This window comes from Poecilia reticulata, linkage group LG9 (assembly GCF_000633615.1).
Source record: "Poecilia reticulata strain Guanapo linkage group LG9, Guppy_female_1.0+MT, whole genome shotgun sequence".
NCBI lineage: Eukaryota > Metazoa > Chordata > Actinopteri > Cyprinodontiformes > Poeciliidae > Poecilia > Poecilia reticulata.
In genome coordinates this window covers 26901565-26915377 of record NC_024339.1, presented here as the reverse complement: position 1 = coordinate 26915377, position 13813 = coordinate 26901565, and the positions used below count along the sequence as shown (strand labels likewise).

The 13813-nt window shown below is 38.9% G+C and overlaps 1 protein-coding gene across 1 annotated transcript; it reads left to right on the top strand.

Moving 5' to 3' along the window:
- The first annotated feature begins 42 nt into the window (after window positions 1-42).
- On the top strand, window positions 43-4415 carry ido1 (indoleamine 2,3-dioxygenase 1). Its single transcript, XM_008418992.2, has 10 exons — window positions 43-1302; window positions 1786-1881; window positions 1962-2081; window positions 2175-2293; window positions 2399-2413; window positions 2505-2604; window positions 2763-2880; window positions 2965-3016; window positions 3701-3849; window positions 3933-4415. The coding sequence occupies exons 1-10, from the start codon at window positions 1210-1212 to the stop codon at window positions 4337-4339; spliced, it is 1269 nt and encodes a 422-aa protein (XP_008417214.1). The 5' UTR covers window positions 43-1209; the 3' UTR covers window positions 4340-4415.
- The last annotated feature ends 9398 nt before the right edge of the window (window positions 4416-13813 follow it).

The following is a 13813-nucleotide window of genomic DNA, read 5'->3' as shown; positions in this document are numbered from 1 at the left end:
CACACACACACACACACACACACACACACACACACACACACACACACACACACACACACACACACACACAGTGGTTTTGGCTGTTGAAAAAACACCGTGTTTTTATACTTTTGTTTTAAAATATGTTTCCACTCTCATCCGTTGTGCAGACACTTAGAAACTACTTTCTGAACAGATAAAGCAAATTAACTATACACTTCTGGGAAGGCTTTGGCAATCAGTCACACTTAAAAATTGTAAACTCTACATAAAAGCCACATTCATCTCAGAAAACCAATAAAGTAGAACAGATTTACGATGAGAAAAACTGATAAAAAAATCCACTCTGAACTGTAACAGCAACTTATTAATGACTCCAAAAAGTCAGTGGTTTCCCTGGCTAAAGAGTGTCTATTTAAGTACTAATGGAGGTGTGAGTATTATTGAACCTGCATGTATAACAATGACCATGTTTGGATTAGAAGAAATCAGCAAGAAGTTCAAAGTTGGGAGCCCAGTGCTAATCGTTTAGGTTTAATGTGCTATCTAAATATTGCACCCTGTAAAAAGAGTGATGCAAATGTCTTAACGGCCCAACATTGTTCTGATATTCATGCCAATGGTGAGGAAATGCAGACTTTTGCTTAAGTCTTATATAACACATTTGATATACGATTCTCTCTGAATAGTTATTGGAATTCTGTTCTTTTTGATACTTAATCATTTATCTGCTATGCTGAAGAAGCACAGCTGATAAGAACTGCTCTAAGTGTGATTAATGGACTCTTGCCAACTTGTTTTTAATAAACTTTAAAATGCGAATAAAGGTATTATTTCTTATTCTTTTGTTAAACACTTATCTAATGAACTCACCTTTGCAAATTAGTGGCTTTGAATTCCAAAGTAATCTCTTTCTGAAGCATTCAATCTGCCACATCATTAGTGTTATTATCATTATTATGATAGATCTTGCGGTTAACTTCTCAGCATTGGATGTTTAAGGAGCAGCAGGACGGCTGATAAGAGTTTTACTAAATGATTCACAAAACGAAGACAGCTATTGATTTGCTACGCTTTACTTGGAATTGTGCAACAGTAAATGTTAGGGGTAACTGTTGTGTAAGCATTAATCGTACATGACACAAGCTTGTGTCAGAGTCCAGTCCAGTCAGGTTGGAGTCTCCTGCACCATTCAGACAGTCAGAGGCTCATTCCTGTCTTATCTTCTCTATGGCTTCAGCTGAGACAGAGCGCGGAGCTCCTTTCTCGCTGGACTCCTACTATGTTTCAGAAGAACTGGGCTTTGTGCTTCCAGACCCCCTGGTAGGTGTAATAACTTTTATGCTCTATGCTTTTTAATTGTTATCCAGACAGTCTCAAGGAAATGCTAGATCTTAATGACTGCTTACAAGCCCTGTTCAGGAAAGAACTTTAAAATATAAACTTCCATTCTTACTGATTTATTTTTATGCACAAAAACAAAAAAGCGGTGCTTATGTTTTTATGTGTTACAAAACTGTGATGTGGAACAAGTATTAAATGAAACTGACTAATATGGAGAAGCTGAATCTGATCTTGCTCATGTTTATTTAATTTTTTTAATGGACCTTTCTTCCAAGGTGCAAACCACGTGTGTTCAATGTTCTCAAGTTCTTTACTTTGTGCTTGCGGCACATCAGCATTTAACATCAGCTTTAAAATAAATATGTCAAAGTTTTTACATTGTATCAGTGTTTTTTTTTGTTTTTACCATTTTAATTGGTATTTCTTTGTATTTGTCCCAATTATAAATCTTCCTGTTTGCAGGAAAACCTTCCACCTTATTACCAGCCATGGATGGAAATTGCCCTGCATGTGCCAGAACTTGTGGACAGTCATGACCTGCGCTCCCATATCAACAAGGTAAAAGGTGACAATAAACCCACCAGCAGAGTTCACTGCTGACTGTTGTACGATTGCTCAGGGTTGTTCTGCTTCTCCAGATGCCTCTGCTGAGCACCGAGTTTCTCCAAAACCACAGAGAGTTAAGGCTTGCCCACCTGGTCCTTAGCATGGTAACCATGGGCTACGTGTGGCAAGAAGGTGAAAATGATACAGTGGAGGTGATGCAGTTTGGCTTTTCCCTGTCTCATTTCACTTTACTTCTGCAGTTGGTTGGTGTGTGAGTTTATTCTTTTCAATAATCTCCTTTAAAGATGCTGCCAAGAAACCTCGCTGTTCCTTACTGGGAGGTGTCACAGCGCTTAGGACTTCCATCAATTCTCACCCATGCAGATGCAGCGTTAGCTAACTGGAGGAAGAAAGATCCAGAGGGGTAAGGGAAGAAATTTCCCGCAGATATTTTTAATTACATTCCACATAAATAAATAAAGCATAAAAAAAAAAAAAAATCCTCCTTTTTTTTTCTTTCACATGCAAGACCTTTTGAACTGGAGTGAGTATTTCTCCTTTGAATTTTCCTCTATTGATGCCCCACAGTAATATTTCCATTTACACATTTCGTTGCTTCTTTGTGTTAAAAACAGGAACCTGGAGGTGCTGGTCAGACTCCCAGGTGGTGACAGTGTCAAAGGTTTCTTCTTGGTCACTCTGCTGGTGGAGCTTGCAGGAGTCCCTGCAATAAGGGTGAAGATGAATCACAAATACCTTGCTTCCAATAACACGTGAAAAATACTGTCGTAACTGATCGACTGACTGGGAGACTGAGAAAAATCACAGCTGGCTGTGCATCATTTGAAAGCGATGAAGTTTCAGACAAAAGCTGTTGTGCAACTGTATTACAGAGCATTCCCGCAGTCATCAACGGTGTCAGGTGTGGCGACACGGAGGCTGTGACCAAAGCACTGGAGAACATTGGCCAGTCCATACAGGACATGAATGATGCACTTAAACTAATGCACGGTGAGAATTACATGTACAATGAATAAAAAAGATGAAAGTTGGCCACACACATAAATGGCTTGATGAATGTTGTTTTCCCCCCAGTGTATGTGGACCCGTCAGTCTTTTACGGCGTTATGAGGATCTTCCTGTCTGGGTACAGAAGTCTGTTTGAATTTTACAACGCACAGCCACTCTCTGAAAACGTCTTAGAAATTTCAAACATGCTTTTTGATGCTGTACAAACAGGTCAATATCCCTCGAAGTTTGTCACATTGTCTCATATTAAATCCCCAAAACACACATTGAAGTTTTTTGGGGGATTTTCTGTGATACATTGGTAGATATTAGTTTGAAGCAAAAGGAAAATGATAGGCCTACATGGTTTTCATCTTACACTGAAATTGGAGCTCAAAGTCTTTGTGCTTTGCACATTAGGAGACTAAAACATTTGCCCATGTGATTTTACAAAATAGCTCAAGTTCAGTCAGATTACATGGTCACACATACTCAGTTAAATTTAGGTCTCGACTTTGACTGGGCCACTCTAACACATGAATAAGTTTTGATCTTAAAGAACCACATTGTAACTTTGAATGTTTATTTTCATAGAGTGCACAACGCCCTTTTTTGATCGCTACTTATAAAATGTATTGAAAACAATTCATATTTATCTTTCTACGTCACACTTATCTGCTACTCTGTGCTTGTCGGTCACGTTGAATCCTATTGAAATAAATCAAGATTTGTGTTTGTAACCTCAGAAAATGTTAAAAACTTTAACAAGTAGGAACACATTTGCAAGGCATTGTAAATGATAAATCTGTCTGTACGTCCTCAGATGGAAGGACAACCCATGTATGCCGAAGGGCCTTATTTACGAAGGCGTCCAGACAGAACCGGTAGAGTTTTCTGGAGGAAGCGCTGCACAAAGTAGTCTGCTGCACTGCTTTGATGAACTACTAGGAGTCAAACATGAAGAAAAAAGTCGTAAGATATCTCAACAAATTATAAAACGACGATACAAGTTTAGAAATAACAATGCACTGTGTTGCTCTTGTCTTTTTAATCAGGTGCCTTTCTGACACGCATGAGGAACTACATGCCACCTGCCCACCGGAAACTGATCCAAGACATTTCTTTGCAGCCATCCCTGAGGGGTTTTGTGCAGCAGCAGGCCAACGAGGGCCTTAGCAAGGCATTTGATGACTGTGTGTCAAAACTGTTGGCCTTGCGCAGCTACCACATCAATGTCGTGACCCGCTTTATCACTGTACCTGCTGCCAAAGCTCGGCAACTGCGCAAAAACAGCCACGAGTCAGACGGGGAGATAGTCAGCAGAGCCCCCACGTCGCTGGAGGAGAGGGGCACCGGTGGGTCTGGCATCATGACCTTCCTGAAAACTGTGAGGGACACAACAAAAGACGTCCTTTTGCACGAGGCAAGGAAAGAAACTGTCCACGAGAACTGTCATCAATGAGGATATAAATAAAATCAGCTCTGCTGTAGAAACACAATTTTATATGTTAATAAAATTGTCACGTTTGTCAAAATGATAGTGAGTCAACTCAGTTGCATTTCCTACAACCAACATTGTTTACCTTGTTAATTCCTAATCTGTAAAGCATGTGGGAAACCAATTACTCAGTCCAAACCCTAATTCAAACCATCTCTATTGCTTGCTATTTAATTAAACCACTAAGTCCATCTTTATTTTGCCCTGGAGTGGCAGAGGAATGCTCCAGACCCATTTGTCTACAGCACATTAAGCCATTAGATGACAGAATGTCATTTATTTTGATTAAGATGGGTTGTGGAACTCAGCTCAAATGTACTTAAAAAATAGCTAAGACAATTGCAGCCAGCATGCACACATAACCTTCCTGAGGTTTGGTGGTTAAGAGAGCACTGTTAAAGGTAAGTCAGTGTGGAAAAATCCTTAAAAAAAGATTATGAGCTTTGGTAATATTTAGTTTGTTATTACCTTAACCAACATTGTTGATCTCTTTCACGGAGAAAATGTTGCATTTTCAATAGAACCTTAATGTTTTTTTTCCAAAGTGTCTAAAGTTTTGTAGTTACATAGAAGTGGATTTGGTGGTTAGATTTGGATTATAATCCTTCTGCAAAACCTAAGTGCAATTGAGATTATGGTCATGAACTCTTCACCAGGCATTCTCGTTTAGGCTGCTCTGCTTCCAAAAACGTTGTTGTTCATCATAATGTTTTTTAGATAAAGTGAAACAGGCCATTCAGTCATAAGTGGTTGCCCCCTAGGAACTCTACCACGGAGTCATTTCGTATTGTTGAAGCGTGAACATTGACCTTAGCTGAGGCAAGTTCAGCCTGCAGAGCTTCAGATGTTGTTTTTGGTTCTTTTGTGCCCTCCTGGATGAGTCGCCGATGTTCTCGTAATGTAATTTTAGTCTGCTGGCCACTCCTGGAGATGGTTAACCACTCTTCCATGTTTTCTCGATTTGTAGATTGCGGTGGCCGCTGTGTTTTACTGGCATCCCAAAGCCTTACAAATGGCTTTGTGACCCTTTCTAGATTGACAGATGTTACTTTATCCCATGTATGTTTTTTTACTTTCTTTAAATTGGAGGATGGTGTGTTGATTCTTGAGTGCTTTTTTTTCTACTTTTATTGTCAGATGGGGTCTATGCAAGTGATTGAATAGGTCAGACATACGCTTTTTTTCTCCTAATAAAATCAACATTTGAATACAACTTTATCCATTTCTTTGTTTACATTATATGTTTGTGTCATATTTAAATTATTTTGACAATCTGAAATATTTGTGTGTAACAAGGAAAATAAATCTTCATTAGGGCCTCTAAAGGAAATCTACCTCACTGAATACAGTAGAATGGTCTTGCCATAAAAAAAAACAAACACAAAAAAACATGTTTTTGAAATGTTTCTGTTGAGTGGCAGATTGCTTCTTCATTCAAAATAGACCTTGGATTAAAAATTAACACAAGTTTGTATAGTTTAGATCCTTAAAGGGATAAAGTTAGAGGTGTCTAGGAAATATGAAGTCTTCAGGAGGGGCTAAAAGAAATGTACGGTACTGCAATACCTGATAAAGTCAAGGTGGGGCGCTAAAGGGCAGCACAATGAACGTGGAAGGAAAGAAGTTAGAGTTTGGCTACTGAATTAGAGAGACAGGTTTATCTAATTCCACTTTTAACTCGTCAGCCTGACAATAATTAAACAACAATATGTTCTGGAGTCACTACTCATCGGAGGTGTCTAAAGTTGTCCTGAAACCCACACTGCCCACACTGAACCAGCAACAGGCTGAAACATAACCTGTCCAAGCCAGAACATAATCATCTTTTGTTGAGTCTTAACTCCAGAGAGAAGCCCCACAACAGGGTGGTCATGTTGAAGCACAATGAACAATGCAGAGCAGAGATTCATCACCCATCAGAGTTGTTACCTCAGATCTCCTGTCTTCCTCCTCCTCCAGCCCTCATGTGATTTGCTGCACTTCCTGGAGGGAACATGTGGAAAACCCAGAGCTATGAAGGGACAGATTGTGCCACGAATGGCAACGTAATCTTCACCCTCACCAGCTTATCACCATTGGTGCTTTATTATTTCCCCTAACCTGAGGGATCTCCCTTATCTCATGCTGTCTCTTTTTACATGCTGGCCAGCAAAGAGATGAACCAAAGCCAGGGAGAAAACAATTGCCCATGTTGTGATTTCACAGCCACTGAGGGCTTTTAGCACGTGTTTCAAGACATTTAAGTAATTTCATTTTTGCGCTGTTCTCTCCGTTGAAATGACAAGAGAGGCCTGAGAAGAGGAGGTGAAAGGTGAACGGAAACAGCACAGGGATGAGGAGGGATGGGTGGCAAGGGAGGAAAAACAGTGAGTTCACATGATGGTGATCTGATTAGAACCGTTTTTCACAGCCAAGCCAAATAATCCTTTTCCTTATTGCCATGTATGTGGAGGACTCCCTGACAACCCAGCTGTAAACAAAGGCCATCTCCAAGGATGCCTTCATTGTGTAGTCGGGGCTGGGCCGGCACGGATACCAAAGTTTCACCCTGTGTCACGTGGGTGGTTTCACTGTAAGACATGACACATTCATACTCATGCACACACCTGGTCCATAAACACTTATTCTGTGCAGAAAATTGTTTGGTTTGGCAAACACTTTTGCCCTAAATGACCTTGAAGAGCTTACTTCCAAAAGGTTTACCAATCAAACTAGACACACAATTTCCCCCAACAAAGGGTTTTTGGAGACACTTTTTGTTTTTATGAAATCTACTGAAACATCCATATTCCATCTGTCAGAGTCTACAGGGTTACAGCTGAGGTTTGTCCTTTGGGTAAGACAGTCAAATATCCGTGCAGTGGCGGCTAACCACAGGATATCCTGGATTCTGTTATTTCAGAATCGAATGTATAATTCTGCTGAATGCAACAAGCCAAGCAAAGCCAGGAGCTCTTCTCGCCCTGAGCAGTGAGCGCCGTCGTCACTGGCAGCAGAGAGAGAGAGAGAGAGAGGGTTGGGAATTAAGGGCTACATGTGCGGTACAGTAGGAGGCTGGGTGTTTCTTCCACTTTCCACTCATCTTGAGTTTGCTATCTTTGTCAAACATCGACGTCTACACACCCACAGATCAGATATATTTTCATTATCTGCTGATTGGTCACACCCCTCAGTCGCACCGGGTCATGTTTGAGCTCTTTTCAAGGGCTCTTGTACCAAAAAGGGCAAAAGCTGGCCTCAAGGCCCAAGGCTATAAACTAATATTATAACTAATATACTGCTGTCATCATATACAGTCCCATTCAGTAAATTAGAATATTATTGAAAACAACATTGTGTGAAACACAGATGGATGTTTGACAGCCTTTACGTCTGGTAATTATGATGATTTTTTTCAGCTTAATGAAAACATGATACTTACATTAACAAAAAAATGTGAGCTCAATAAAAAGTTTTTGCTTAATATCTGCTTATAGGTTATTATTTTAAAACGGAACTTTTAATCTGTCAAAACTTCATGTTTTCCGTGTAGCATTGTCAATCAAACACACAGAATCTACCTCATATCCCTTACCTTGTCTTCCATTACACCATAGCAATAAAAACCTATATAGCACATTTATTTGTTGCATTTGTCACAGCAAACTCCGCAGAAGTTGCATTGTTAATTCAAGTAGTAGTTTTTACTTTCCTCCCAAAAGGTGGATTTGGATGTTTCAGATTAAAAACAAAACTGTGTGGCAACTATTTAAATAGAACCCCATTATAACAAAGATGAGATGATGTGTCCTTTATGTGTTAAAGAAATACTGAAAATAGAACATATTAATCTTTTTCAAGAAAAACTAACAAGCAAATTGATTAAATTAAATACTATCTTATTGACATTGCTTTAATTAAAAAAAAATTTTATTAGCAATTTATATATTGCCTTCTCAGAATGTTTCACACAGGAAAATCACTGGCGGTGCACCATCTCCGACAGCCATTTCTGCATAAAATCATCACTAATTTCTTTGTTAATTACCATTCAATGCAATGATTATGAGGGTCAAGACTTTCACGAGAAAACATTCAAATAAAATGCTATGATGGTTTAAGATTGTTTTGTACTTAGCTGTCAGCTTCAGCTTTCTGAACCTACAAATTAAGTTTCATACAAAATGAAGACACTCAGGGAGTTATCCGCTTCGAGTAAGTTTAAAACAACTTTACTTAAAATTTCTGAACTACCTCTAAGAGGGGAAATCAGAATCCTTGTTATAGGTTATAGGTTATCTTATTTCAGCTTTAGGAAAACTGTTGTGGTTTAGCCCAGGGTTAAAGGCTTCTTTCTATATGTCGCTCGAAGCACTCCCAAAAACACGTAATCACGCAAACATGGTGAATCATCCGTGCTCCATCAGGTATAAATGGCTCTTTAAACACAAGGAAAACCTCAACATTTTCTCTGTTGTGGGAGTTCAAACACACATTTTTGCTTAATAATCACAGTTAGTCACACTTTATGTCTCAGCTACACTTTGGTTTACATGCTTTTCGTGTTTTTTTGTGTGTTTTTTTTGACCCAAGTATTGCTTAGTGCTTCATGTAAGGAATCTGTTGGAACAAGTGAAAAGCCTTTCATGTATTCGTCTTGCAGCAACATTTTTACTTCCTCTCCCTGACTCAACAGAGATCAAAAAGGGGAAAAATTAAGTGGTTTGGAGCCAGTTTGAAAGGCTTCTTTTCAGGTGTTGGATTACAGATGCGCCAACGTGACAGAGATAAGAAGATCCCGGCTAGATGACCTCACCGACTAGATAAGAAAGAATAAATAACAATGCAGTCATGACAACTTTGTCACATTTTTCTCTCCATCACGTAGAAAGTATATCATGCTGTATCTCATCACAAAGACTTTTCAGTCTTCGTATTTGAAGATAGTCCTCCTTCTAGCTACATCTTCTGTTAGTTGAAATGTGTTGCTTTGCTGGCTTACGTCACTCGCCCTCACAGAAAAGAAAGGCTACGAAAGTGTAATGAATTTGATAGAGATGGAAATTATTTGAGTTACATTTTAAATTGTGGGCAGAGGACAAGAGTGATGTGAAGACAAGAGCTTTGACTCAATACTGTCTTTCAAATAATAAAACTAACTTTTATTTCTTAACAAACTGTTTTAACGAGGTTGACGATAGAATTTCACATGATTGAAAAGCAAAAGTTGATTTTATTAGCCGTCTTGGCCTTCTGTTAAAAATACTGGCCACACTTTGCAACAAAATCAATTAGATTCCATTCATTTATAGCTTCTAATCTCTAATTGTAATTCTTCATTTAACTGGATGAAATTTACCTTACAAAAAAAACAACTTGCAGCATACTGTGCAGATTACTTAGCCAGATTACGTAACAGAATGCGAGGCAAGAGCACAGCAGCACACATCAACCTACACTTCTCTCTATGTTTTTGATTTAATTTGTCCTTTATTGAGACATGTGTTCTATACAGCTGAACATAAATGTCTGGACAATTATGTGACAATCTTCAGTATAATTTAGTGACTATACAACGCATGGAAAAGTGATTGCCGAAGAGGACTTAAGCAAGCATATTAAAGATTATTAGCAGGAATCACTTCAAGACAAGTTGCCATGAGAACCACATGGTCTACTTTATTGAAAGAAAAAAAAAAGAAAAGAATCCAGATATTTCCCTTTGGGGCCACTGCCATTAGCTGCAGTAGAAGGTATGTTTTGACCTGTGATTTAAACAAGGAAAGAGAATCAATGTACCTAATGACAATATGGAACACAAAGCATTCAGAGCAGTGGCTGAAAGCTCTGTTCCCCATGGTGACAGGATGACAAAAGAACAATAAAATAAGAAGGCAGATGACGATTTCAGAGATAGGGAAGGAGCAACAATGTAAAGCAGGTCACACGAAAAATGGCGGGAAAGGCTGTGGATGCACTTGAACGTGAGAGTTAAAATTTTACAATATACCTCAGCTTCTATTGGCAACCATGAAGCTGCTGAAGCTGCTGGGATCATGTGTACGACCTAGGCTGGAGAGCTCTGCAGGAAATGGAGTTTATGGAAACCAAAAAGAAGAGAACTGCAATAATCGATGCAGAAGTGTTAAGATTATGGACAAGGATGGTAGCAGCATGGGGAGGAATGAAACAGTAAGTGTGACACACAGACTCTTTACTTGAGATTAAGGATGAACATCAATAATAAAGAAGAAACTAGTAAACTTTCGTTTTCTTACTTCTTACCTTTGAGGTGAACCACAATCTAATCTCAATAAGACAGTCCAAGAGGGAGGGAGGAGGAGGGGAGGAATTAGATCTGGAGAGCTGGGTGTCCTCTGCATGACAAAGAAAAATTATATAATAGTTGCGAATTATTTAACCAAGAGGGAGCATTTAAATAATGAATGAAAAGGGGCCCAATACGGAACTCTGAGGCACACCAATGTTCATCCAACTGGAAACCAGTTAACTTAATTAATCAACTAATGAATGTGAAGTTAATTAGTGGTAACTCAAGGGAGACTTTAAATGTCATTGTAATCTTGCATGAGGAGACCCTTTCATGTGCAAATCTTACTTCTACAAGATATCTGCAAATCTCTGCACAATCTTCACCATTAAGGTGTATCGTCATATTGAAAACAATAAATACTTTTGAAATTGTAAACATCATGCTTTCATCTTCTCTCAAAAATGACTTTCATTAATACAAGTTGTCCTTTAAAAAAAAAAAAGAAATAGTCAGTTATCTAAATTGTCAACTTGGTTATGTATTTTGCTATATATGTAATTATATGTAATTTGTAGTGTCATTTGTAGTGTTAGTATGTATTTTAGGCTGTGAAATAGAGCAAAAGTAATCTAGGTTCTTTAAAAGCACTAAGTCAGTGTCTGGATGACATCAGCCTGAGAGAGAGGAGTTGTTCTCCTGAGGATTTTTGTCCGTCCTGCTTTATACGTTGGATTTGCATGACTTACTGCTGTGCTGACATAATAATGACCAAAATGCACTGAGAGCTAATAAAATGGGAAAACTTCAAACAGAAATATATGCAGTCATAATCGATAATCAATGTCAGAACAAAGACTCCTTTAAAAAATAACCTTCAGGAGGTACTTTTCATTAAACTCAGATTTAAGTATAAAAATGTTTGTTTTTTTTATTGATCTGATGTAATGTTCTATTGTTAAATGCTCAGTCTTCCGTCCGTCACTGTAAGCTGAAAATCCCCACAGTTAACAGAAATAATGGCTTGAATGCCATTATGTCTGTGCTGTTATACTGAAATAAATACAATTTCAATAATATTCTGATTTATTGAAAATGTCTGCAAATAGATTTATATTAATTTAAGTTCTAAAGATGGTCTTTGTGCTTCAATGGAGCAATATTCACTTATTGCTTTGGGGGTCTTTCCAAAGCAATGGATCAATCCTGTCACACCAGTAAACCCTCACTGTTTACTGGTCTCACCACTGTCAGTGATCCAAATGTACACACCACAAAAAAAGTTATTTTTTCCTCAGTGATGTTAAAGGAAAAGTTTTTTTTTTTGTAGTGTTGTTTCTTACAAATTCATACCATTTCAGACCATCACAGTGAAATCATCATGTTTGACTGCAGACGTGATGTAATCCTTCCAAAACGTTATTTGTATGCCAGAATTGCACACCCAGTGATTTTCACCTTGGAACTCTCCCATTCACTCGGTTGGCCCAGTCTTTTTCTCTCTGTCTCTCTCTTTTTTTTTTACCATTTCACAATGGACTCAAATGAAACAAGCGAGTGCTGCAGTGCTGCAGTGCTGTTGGGTTCTTTTGCGACATAGTGAAAGAGCAATTGATGAGTTCTTGTATTCATTTTGGTTGGCCAGTTAGCTCCAGAGAAGGATTGCCACTGTTCCACAATTTCTCCGTTTGCAGCTAATCCTTCTTGCTGTGGTTCACTGGAGTCCCAAAACCTGAGAAATGCCCTGAAAACTTTTTCCAGACTTTTAGACACAGACTTTGCTTCTCATCTTCCATTAGATGGTGAATTATGTGTTGGCTTTTGAGATAATCTAGCCTGCTTCATGGCATCAGAGATTTTCTACTGAACTGATTTCTTGATTCTGTAGATCAGGCATAAATCAGGTCTGAGTGTGGCTAGGAAACTACAAGAGGTGGTTTATTACAGTAAATCCTTGATAAAAAAAAGAAAAAGTGACCCTTTAATTTTTAACTAGGATAGTTTGGAATTGTGGTTTTCCTTAAGAAACAGGAAGAACTTAATTTTGTATTTACATGGGTTATATTTGTCTTATACTAACATGTGTTTGATGACTTCAGTGGTTTCTGGTCATCAAATACTGACATAAGAAGCAGAAAGAGGAAAAATATGCGAGGAAGCAAATACTTTAGCTCTAAACAATGATAGAAGTTTCCCTACCGTTTGATCAGACCTATTAAAATGTTTCCAAATCAGGTTCGACCATTTCACACATGCTCTTGTTTGCCAGAGACGAAAACATGACATCCAGAAGGCTTTTGCTCCCAGATCTCTGGAAGACGTCACAGCTCTTTCTCTTAAAGGTTAACACAACTTTGAGCTGTGTGACAACCAGCTCAATCTCGCTCCTCTGCTGACTCACTGCTGGCCCTGTCAGGTGCGAATAAGACAACTGTGTGTCTCGACGCACGTACTCCCACAAGCGAGCGCACACACACACAAATGCAAATACAATTAAATGTGCAGACACATGCTCTGTCCAAATAGATGCTTGCAAAGAAATGGGTCTGCGCTTCCTCTGACCTGCGTACAGATGTGTGTGTGTGTTTGCGTGTGCGTGCGTGTGTATTGTGTTTACTCCTACATTTCCCACTTGACTTTGCAACCATGCCACACTATTGTCTTCCTCTCACTCGCTCTGCTGATTGACTTCCTTTTCCTCTGAGCTGTCGCTAATGTCACCTTCCCTGCAAGCGCCCACACACTCATGTTATCAACAGCTTCTCATCCATGTTACGAAAATACAGGAAATTCCCCAGGGGTCTCCTACATGGAAAAAAAATGTCCCATCCATCCCTGTCACACACTTGCATGCATTCTATGATACATGCAGAAGCGAAATGCGTGATGAAGGGTGCCAGGAACAAGCTCGGGGACAGATCACTCAGTTGTTCGAAGATAATACTGGTAGCCTCAGGAAATGGAGATAAGATCTGCTCCGGGATTGTTACACCGCCGTATTCAATGTTAGTGTGGGCCGGAGCTTGAGTGATGAGCTTAATCCAGAAAATATATGTGATCTCGCACACTTAGATCCATTACTGGATGTTTTATTCGTTCAACAAAACTTAGAAAGTCTATGCCGAAGATGGTTTGTTTATGCACAAAAAAAACCCCGAAAACACACACACACACACACACCCACACAC

Excerpts from the sequence above, each read along its gene's own strand:
- ido1 (XM_008418992.2), top strand. The coding sequence starts at position 1,210 with ATGGCTTCAGCTGAGACAGAGCGCGGAGCTCCTTTCTCGCTGGACTCC. Across the intron at positions 1,303-1,785 it reads TTGTGCTTCCAGACCCCCTG|GAAAACCTTCCACCTTATTA; the intron begins GTAGGTGTAATA and ends TCCTGTTTGCAG. Across the intron at positions 3,850-3,932 it reads CAAACATGAAGAAAAAAGTC|GTGCCTTTCTGACACGCATG; the intron begins GTAAGATATCTC and ends CTTTTTAATCAG.